At 36.5% G+C, this 9,149-nt stretch overlaps 3 protein-coding genes and 1 non-coding gene across 4 annotated transcripts in view; 3 read left to right on the top strand and 1 right to left on the bottom strand.

The window, feature by feature from the left end:
* CBG07465 overlaps positions 1-804 on the top strand; it is a gene marked incomplete at both ends in the record, with an annotated part of 7,750 nt that extends 6,946 nt beyond the window's left edge. Inside the window, 2 exons of the mRNA XM_002645728.1 lie at positions 425-453; positions 577-804. Of these exons, the coding sequence (XP_002645774.1) occupies positions 425-453; positions 577-804 (257 nt within the window). The remainder of the gene's footprint in view (positions 1-424; positions 454-576) is intronic.
* Positions 805-5,303: 4,499 nt separating this feature from the next.
* On the top strand, positions 5,304-6,653 carry CBG07466 (the record flags this gene model as incomplete). Its single annotated transcript, XM_002645729.1, has 5 exons — positions 5,304-5,712; positions 5,767-5,918; positions 6,133-6,207; positions 6,254-6,563; positions 6,607-6,653. The coding sequence occupies 5 exons, from the start codon at positions 5,304-5,306 to the stop codon at positions 6,651-6,653; spliced, it is 993 nt and encodes a 330-aa protein (XP_002645775.1).
* Positions 6,654-8,016: 1,363 nt separating this feature from the next.
* On the bottom strand, positions 8,017-8,089 carry CBG29056. The gene has a single exon. It is a non-coding gene (tRNA).
* An 872-nt stretch (positions 8,090-8,961) lies between these two features.
* Positions 8,962-9,054, top strand: CBG28065 (the record flags this gene model as incomplete). The annotated part of the gene is made up of 1 exon (XM_045240559.1): positions 8,962-9,054. One exon carries the CDS (start codon positions 8,962-8,964, stop codon positions 9,052-9,054), a length of 93 nt encoding a protein of 30 aa, XP_045098652.1.
* Positions 9,055-9,149: the final 95 nt, after the last annotated feature.

The raw sequence follows: 9,149 nt of genomic DNA, 5'->3' as shown, positions 1-9,149 counted from the left end.
TGATTCGTCTGACAGAACTTTTTTTATAATCAAAAAACCACACTAAATTTCACGAAATCGCATTTTTGCTGAGTTTTTTGATTATAAAAAAAGTTCTGACAGACGAATCAAAAATTCATTCATACAAAATAAAGAATAAATTATTGCGGTTCTTTGGAGCTATATATGTAACTTCTAGAAATGTCGAAAACTGAAAGAGGAGACATTTTTTACTGTAGAAAATCTGGAAAATTGGCCATTTTGAAATATTTTCGTCAAGAAAAAGATCATACAGGATTCAATAGCCACTAATTAATTTTTAAGAATCATTTGAATTGTCTAAAATCTCCCCAAAATCAGATAGAAAATCCTGAAAATATGGCTTCAGGCCTGTAATTGTGATCGCGCCAATTTTTTTTCCTGTAGATCAAAATTTAATTTGCAGTTCGGAAATATTTTGTGGGAGAGCGTGAAGTAAGATTTTTATTGGTACTAAGATTTATGTTGAATTTAGTTATATTCGACATTAATGGATTGTTTGTGTAATTAACCAAATTTCTAATAATTTTGAAAATTGATTAGTTTACAAATTTTAAGAAAGCTTTATGCGTTTTTTCGAGGTTTTATCTATTCCAGAAACGCGAGGATACCACAAACTATTTTCTCGTGTCAGTCGGAACCGGAGAAAGAGATCTAGCCGTTTTTATTGATGTGACAAAGATACAAACTGGATGTTCTCTTATTCTTGAGTTCATGTTCACTTTCTTTTTTTTCGATAAAACTCTTTGTTTTCAATTTTTGTCGATTATTCATGTCCTATTTTAAATTTCTTTGGTTCATTTTTTTTGTGTTTTTTCTGGTATACAATAAATCTAAAAATAAAGTATGCAGTGATTAAAGAGCTTTTACTGATAACAGAGCTTCTAGCTATAATTGGTCTTTATATTGTTTAAGGTTTGGTGGGAGAGTTTTCGGCGATCGCTGGGCTGATCTTTCACCGTTGATCTTTCAATTTATTGGAAGTTTAGCGATTGCTGATTTTTTAGAGATTGTTGACTTTCCAACAAATTATAAGTTTGGGCAGTCGCTATAGTTTTAGCTATAGTCATGTTTTTAGCGATCGCTGATCTTTTGGTTTCATTGGTTTTTTACCATCAATTTATGAGTCTTCTTGCACCTGTGGTGTTGTTAGCGATCATGCTCAAACTTTCAGCAATAGTGGAATTTTTCATGTATTTGAGCTTTTAGCGATCCATGAGTTCTTAACGATTGTTATGCTTTTAGTGACCGTTTTACCTCTTTGCGATCGTTATGCTTCTGGCAAGAGATGATTTTTTTATTAGGGTGTTCAGTAAATAATGTCTTTTTTTTCGTGCGTAATTTTCTCTGCGATGGCTCGTTCTAACATCAAATCTTTTTTACTTCTCACACACCTGATCAAGTCGTCAAAAATTCTTACCTAACATGTATTGTATTGTATTGTATCGTATTTATTACGTAAAAAATACGTGGAAGAATAAAAAGAAAAAAGAATGAAAAAGAGAATAAATAGACAAAAAGGGACATGGTGACATAAAATTGATATTTCTTAACCCAGACATGAATAATAGTGGATAATAACAAATCTTTTTCCGAACATCTGACAGCAGCAGGATTTTAGATCCGTTTTGTAGAGCTCCTCATTTTACTAAGAACCCTATGTGTGAAAAAGTTTTGTTTAAGTTTAGACTTTTGAGTTTTCCAAAGTTTAGACTTTGGAGTTTTTTGGTAGGTGTGGCGGCTGCGCGTTTTTGTCGATCTAATTTTGAAATATGATAAATGATTTATATTAATTTTTTCTAGAATGAGTTTGTTGAAAAATTTCAGATCAAGATTTTCCCGTCTAGATTGTAGTGATTCTAGGCTGAATTCGGTCAATCTGTCTTGAGATGTTTTTTAATCCTTATCAATTCTCCTTAAGTTTCTACCCACTATTCTATTCATCAATTTTCTAGTGAAGGAGCTTTGCAAATTCTCTATATTGTCAATGAGCAGTTTTTTAGAAAGGGTGGCTAACACCGTTCCATATTCCAAATACGGTCGCACAAAAGTCTGATATAGTAATGACATTAATCTAACGTTCTTACTATGGTAAGTTATAAAAATAGAGTAACTAGCATATTTTGCCCTATTGATAGCTTTCTGCCAATGGTTAGAGAAATCTAATTTCTCAGTGGTCATAAATCCTAAATCCCTAACTGTAGTTTCCCGTTTAATTTTGTCATTATCAAGGAAATAATTTACATATTTTGGGTTTTTACCAAGACTGATGCAGCAGGTCTTTGATAGATTTAATTCTAGTTTAGCATTCATTGACCACTCATAGATTTTATTGATTGATTCTTGCAGAGATCCTCCCATGTCTCCTTTTTTAATTGGGCAGTATATTTTTAGGTCGTCAGCAAACTGTTTTACTTGCACTGGCGGTTAAATTTCTGCGCTCAGGCTATTAACATAGACACAAAACAAGACTGGTGACAACACCCCACCTTGAGGAACTCCGCATACTACTTGCTTAGGCGAGGAAATATACTTATTGATTTTTACCCTGAATGTTCTGTTACTAAGATATGAATTTATCCATTCTATAAGATATGAATTTAATCCTATAGAGGCCAGCTTTTCAAGTAATAAATTATGAGGAACCTTATCAAAAGCCTTACTGAAATCAAAATAAATTATGTCTACCTGATCCCCTCTTTCAAGACTAGAAGTCCATTCATTTAAAGATTCTAACAGACAGGAAGTTGTTTATCTACCTACTCGAAAGCCGTGTTGGCTGTCACTCCAAAATTGAATATTTGCTAGATGGTCATTGATTCTTTTCAGGATACACCTTTCGTAAACTCTACAAATAACGGAAGTGAGAATAATAGGCCTGAATTGGCTTGGGCTAGAAGGAGTTTCTACTTTTTTTATAGGAATAACAATCGCCTCGTTCCATTTTTTCGGGGTTTTTCCTGACATCATTGAGTAATTACAGAGTTGTGCTATTGGGCTAGCTATATATATATGGATGTCAATTTTGTCATAATGTTCATAATGTGTCATAATGTGTCATAATGTTCTCGGTTCTTCGAGGAGAAATAATGGAAAATAAGTGATTTTTGGGGGTACGACGAATTCGAACGTTTTCAAATTCGAACAGACCTAAAATCAAACTGATTCCTGCAACAGAGCGCGCATGAAAGCACACACAAAACAGCGTTCCAATTTGGGACAGTTCGACCCCTTACCAGTTCGAACTTGTAACTGTTCGATTCTGTCCGCGTTCTGTTCTGGTACGTGTGCAAAAAAAAGGACTGTTCTGAATTGAATCTGTTCGATTTTAGGTCTGTTCGATTTTGAAAACGTTCGAATTCGTCGTACCCCCTGATTTTTGGCTGCTTTTTAATACGAACCCGTGCTCTGCAGAAATTCAACCGAGACAACTGAAAATATTAACCGTGTTTTATCCGAAAGGAGTACTAACAAAAAAAACAGTACAACGATGGTTCACAAAATTCACATGTGGAGATACACCTTTCGAAGAAAAAAAGGATCTTGGAAGGAATTATGAAGTATGGTGCAAGAGGACCAGAGATCGACTGCCCGGGAACTTTCGGCAGCGCTTGGAGTCAGTATAGGAACAATGTCGAGATATATATAAAAAATTAAGAATACAAAAAAACTAGATAAATGAGTTTTTCATGAACTGAACAATTGCCAGAAATTGCAACGGTACTCTAGTTTGCGAGATCATCTCATACGACAGAAAAATGGTAGTTTTTCGAATCGAATTGTGACGTATGATAAAAGAGAGGTTGCTATACTACAACAGAATGCAATCAGCGCCGTATGTGGTCGAAAGCCAGAAGGTACAACATCTCATAAAGCCAGAAATTCACTAAAACGGGGTTATGGTGACTTCATGATGGCGGGCTCTCGGTTTTATTCATTATAACGTCCTGAAAAGATTAAAAAAAACATTTCTGTTCTCAATTGTCAAAAAATAGAAAACATTTGTTATCCAAATTGAGATCACCAGTCAAAAAAAAGGCATACTCCTACCCGACGACAACCCCATTTCACATGTTGCAATCATGACGGCTCGAAAACTGAATACGTTTGGTTACAAAATTATTGGTCATCCACCATACTCTCTGATATCTCCTCAATTGATCACCGCATTTTCAAACATCTTGATAACCTCACCAGAGAAAACCAGTTCATTAAAGACGGCTATGTAAAACAGGCTTTCCAAGGTTTCGTCACTTCCTGGCCTTTTAGTTTCTATCATCATGTGATTTTCGAAATAGCATATTGTAGGCAAAAATCTACTGATTCGAATGGTACATAGTTTGTTCGATGAACATAAGTTTCGATGAAATTATATTTGTTTGAATAGTGGTACCAAAAAACGACATTATTTACTGAACACCCTAATAGCTAATGATGAGCATTTAGCAATCATGCTCAAGCGTCAGCTCTTTTCTTCCAGCTGAACAAGAGCAAAATATTTCGCCTTGAAAACATTATTCGCAAGTTTTCAGGTAATCTTTGCAGTGTCTTTTTCTTGTGTCAAGATGCATCCGAATTGTTTCGTATTGAGGGAAGATAATTTCGTGCATGTCAGCTAATTTTATGTAATGTCCAAATGCATGCGATATTGCGTGTGTTTCAAAATTCATCCAAAGTTCTTGGTATCCACGAAAGACAATTTCGTTTCGAACAAAAAATATCTGTACATAGACATGTCAGGCATTTTTACAAATGGTCCCAACGCATGCGAGATTTTACGTTTCAAGATGCATCCGTAGTTCTTGTTGTTCAGGAAGGATGCTTCGTTCCAAACAAAAAATAACAAAAGGATCTGTCCTTCGATATGTCAGCAATTTTTTCGTCTCCATGCATGCGATATTGCGTGTGTTTCCAAATTCATCCGTAGTTCTTGGCATCCACAAAAGATAATTTCGTCTCGAACAAAAAGTATCTGTCCTGAGATATGTCAATCAATTGGCACAATGCATGCAACAATGCGCAATTAGACGTTCCGAGAAGGCATTAATATGAATGTGTCCTTCACACGCTACATGTTTTTTGTTCTAGATTGATGAATGACTTCTAGAGGTGGAGCCAATGGAAAACTAGCTCACAAAAGAAAATAGGAAATGGGAGGAGCACACAACAAGTTTCGTCATTCTATCTTTTCAGTGATAAAACTGGAAGCACTATATTTTTAACTTCGTTTTCTCTAGACTTTTAGATGATCTCAGATTCAAAAATTGGTTTTTTTTGCAGACAATATGCGTCTTTGTACACTTCTGCTCTTGTTTTCGCTGCAGAATGGTCTGCACTCGTTAATTGCACCGCTCCCAATCTACGAAAACTATTTCTCAGACTTGCGGCACATGCGCAAATGGTTCGTCGGATTATTCTCATCCTCAAATACGGACCAAACAATCCCATCCAGCTCAAGCCCATCTCCTTCCGACGAGAAACCGTCAATCCTCGAGAAGGAGAACACGGTTCAGGAAGAGCATTCGGAATTGGATTTGCATGCTACGCATCAATCAATCCCAAGCCCCACGTCTGCCAACATCGAAACTTCGTCTTTGCCTGACCGTCCTCAAGAGACTTCGAATGGAACCATGGGAGTAGAATTGGAAATAGCTGAATCAGATTCCAATGCTCTTTTGAGCACAACATCTCCAGGTATCATCTAATATATATTTGTATGTTATTCCAAACGCTAATTTTCTATTTCAGAGCACCTCGAACCAGCACAAGTTTCGATCCTCGAAAAAGAGAAGGAACAAAAAGAACAGGAAGAACTACACGAAGAACAATCGGAGATGTTAACCACCCCAATCCCAACCACACCTTCACCTCCAAGAGTTGATCCCATCTATAATTCTTCGGTGAGTTTGAAACACATCATTTAATTCTGGAATTGGTGGTAATATTAAAGAATTTTTTAAAGCCAAGTGGTAGTGTTTCAATTTGGCCAAAATTTAAATTTCTAAATGTAATACCAGGAAACAGAAGAGCAATTCTAAATATTTTGAACTGGAATAGAACTAGCACGCGTATCATTCATGTTCTTCAGATATAAATACATTTTTATTTTTTCAGAAAATCTGTCATTCACAATCGACCTGCTACGTCTACCCGGAAAACTGCTTGCTGAACTGCGATGTGATTTTCGCCGTGAGTTTCAGTATATTTTTTTTTCATATATATATAAGAATTGCAGTGGAAGTCTGGGGAATCCAAAATTTATGTACGGCAAATGTTCACGTACGGAGTCATAAGCATCAAGAGCACTATAGAAAGCGACAAATACGACTATAGACTTTTTTCCTGCTTCGAACATGCTGGTTTTTGTGCCTACGGAAGTGTAGATGGATATGGTAGACTTAGCTATCGCATCCGTGAGCCCATCACGCCTTCTGGTGGGGAGCCAATGCCAGAGAATAGCTATTTGATGGCATTTAACAGTCCACATCCAGTCGTCCCCTTTGGCAAGGGTAGAAAAATGGAATTTAGACTAGATGCGGATAGAGGTAAGTGAAATAATTTATTATTTAGCTTATTATACGTTTTCAGACGTTGGTGGGGAATTCCAAAAATTGTTTCTCAAAAGCAAGGAATGAAGAATCACTAGGAGCGGTTTCAATTCATGCGCTGGCATAAAGTTATACAAAATATCGCTTTTTTGCTTTTTTTTCCTGGAAATAATTTTTCCCTGACTCCCATTGCGCCGAATTTCCCGCTTCATGCTTCTTGGTACCGCTCTAAAAATTGAAATGAATGTGAACTGAACACTGTCGAATAAACCCATTTTGTTGATTACTCAGTTTTCAAAATTTGAACGAAAATCAGAAGATTTCAGGACTTTTTGAGAAAAAAGTCAGGCCACTCGTTTCACTTCATTCGATCGAGGTCCGGAGTCAGTGGAATACCGATTTCGCTCCCCTCCCATTGACATACACTTGACCTCCGATTTTGAACGAAATAGATGGAATATATTTTGAACGTCTCGATCCGGAACATTTTAAAAATTTTCTCTGGTAATTTTTTCATGAATTGCGCAAAGAAAAATTCGTGGAAAACGTTGTGTCGCTATTTCGCAACATTTACACAATTCGCGATAAGAAGGGAAATGTCGGCCGCTCACAGAGCGACCGGTATATAAACAACTCCAGTAGTTCAGTTCACTGTCGGTCCGGCGTCAGTGGGTTATCGTGATTCTTTCCCTCCGGGGAAATTTCCCATCGACACCACCTTGACCGTTGTTTTTGCATTGAAAATGAACCAATTTTTAACTTTATGAACCAGATTATTGAATTAACCTACTCTTCTACTTTCTGCACAGGCGACGTCAAAACTCTGCTTCTATATGATTGTTCTGCAGGACATCAGATAATTCTTCTAGCTTCACCGCAACAACCTCCTCGACAAATGATTCGAGAGTGTGGATCTAGAATAAAATTAACATAAGCTTGATAAATTTCTTCATATTTTCCCAAAAAAAAGCCTGAATAATTCATATTTCAAACGCGCGAAAAAATTCCTCTGTATTTCGCAACATTTACACAATTCGCGATAAGAAGGGAAATGTCGGCCGCTCACAGAGCGACCGGTATATAAACAACTCCAGTAGTTTATTTCACTGTCGGTCCGGCGTCAGTGGGTTATCATGATTATTTCGTATTTCCCTTCGGGGAATTTCCCATTGGTACCAACTTGACCGTTGTTTTTGCACAATGATAACATTTTTGAAGTTATGCACTACATATTATCTATAACTTCGTTCACAAAATTTAACCAATTTCAAAAATGTTTGGCTTTAATTGAAACTGAAAAATTCAACGGTCAAGTTAGTAACAATGGATGATCCCCGAAGAGATCCTATAAGATAACCCAAAGATGCCGGACCGAGGTTTATTTCAGTAGAAAACACTTTTTGCTTCGGATTGTGTTAATAAAAAATGCAAAAAAATCTGCAAAAATATAAGCCCAATGCGGGGCTCGAACCAGCGACAACCAGATTAAGAGTCTGGTGCTCTACCGACTGAGCTAACCAGGCGGCGATAGAAACGTAGTGAACACTATCACTAAGTAGTCCCGAAAAAATTAACACTTTGCTTTTGAGAAGATTGAAATTGAGAGAATAGAATTCTGAAAGAAGGTTGTGGAACGTACTAGAGGAAAATTCCAAACTCAAGTTGTCAAAATTAATTGATTTTTCTGAATATTTCATAGCTTAATGGGGCAGAAAAACAAGAAAAATGAAAATAATTAGGAATTGAGAAAGTGCAGATTTAAGAATTATGAGTGACTGGGCGGAGAGTGGCTTTTTTGTTGACGACATCCAAAACATGACCTGGAACAGGCCTACCATTGTACTCTGATGGGGAGACTGGTGGATAGTGTGCTGTGTCGATTGTTGACAATCGACAAAAATCGACGAAAATCGTTAAAATCGGTGTCGATTTCGTCGACTCGATCAAAAATCGACATTCAAAAAGTCGACAGAAAATCGACTTTTCAAAAGTCGATGAAAGCGAAAATCGACAAAAGTCGATTTTTGTCGATTTTGAATCGACTCAAAATCGACAAGAATCGACGAAAAATCGACGAAAAAATCGACTTTTGTCGTCTTTATTGTCCGAGAAGACTACACGGCCGGTGACCTAGAAACTGCCTGTGGCCGGGGTATTTTTCATGAAAAACAGGCATTTTTCATCGAATTTTCTACTGAAAAACCGTATTTTCCTTGTTTTTTTGGGTGTTTTGTTTTTTTTTCTGTTTCATTTATGACATTCTTGCTTATTGCAGATGAATTCGTCACAAAATCAATCAAAAGCGTAGCGATACTTCGAAAAACAAAATAACGGACAAACTGTGACCTGTAAACTGTGCGGAAGGAGCATAAAGTTCCATTCTTCGACCACAACGATGCATCAGCACTTAAACAGTCACCACGAAAGAAGTTGTAGAAATGGAAAGATCGGTAAGCAGAAAATTATATATTTTTCGTTAAATTCTTAATTTTAGATAGTACATAAAGATCAAGAGCCACGGCATCAAATAATTGGAAAAAATCACTTTGGAGTAAGATATTAAAGCTTATTTTAACATAACGA

The sequence above is a fragment of the Caenorhabditis briggsae genome (genome assembly GCF_000004555.2).
Source record: "Caenorhabditis briggsae complete genome, chrX, whole genome shotgun sequence".
Classification (NCBI taxonomy): domain Eukaryota; kingdom Metazoa; phylum Nematoda; class Chromadorea; order Rhabditida; family Rhabditidae; genus Caenorhabditis; species Caenorhabditis briggsae.
Note: the sequence above shows the minus strand (reverse complement) of the source record. Positions and strands in the feature narration are given on the sequence as shown.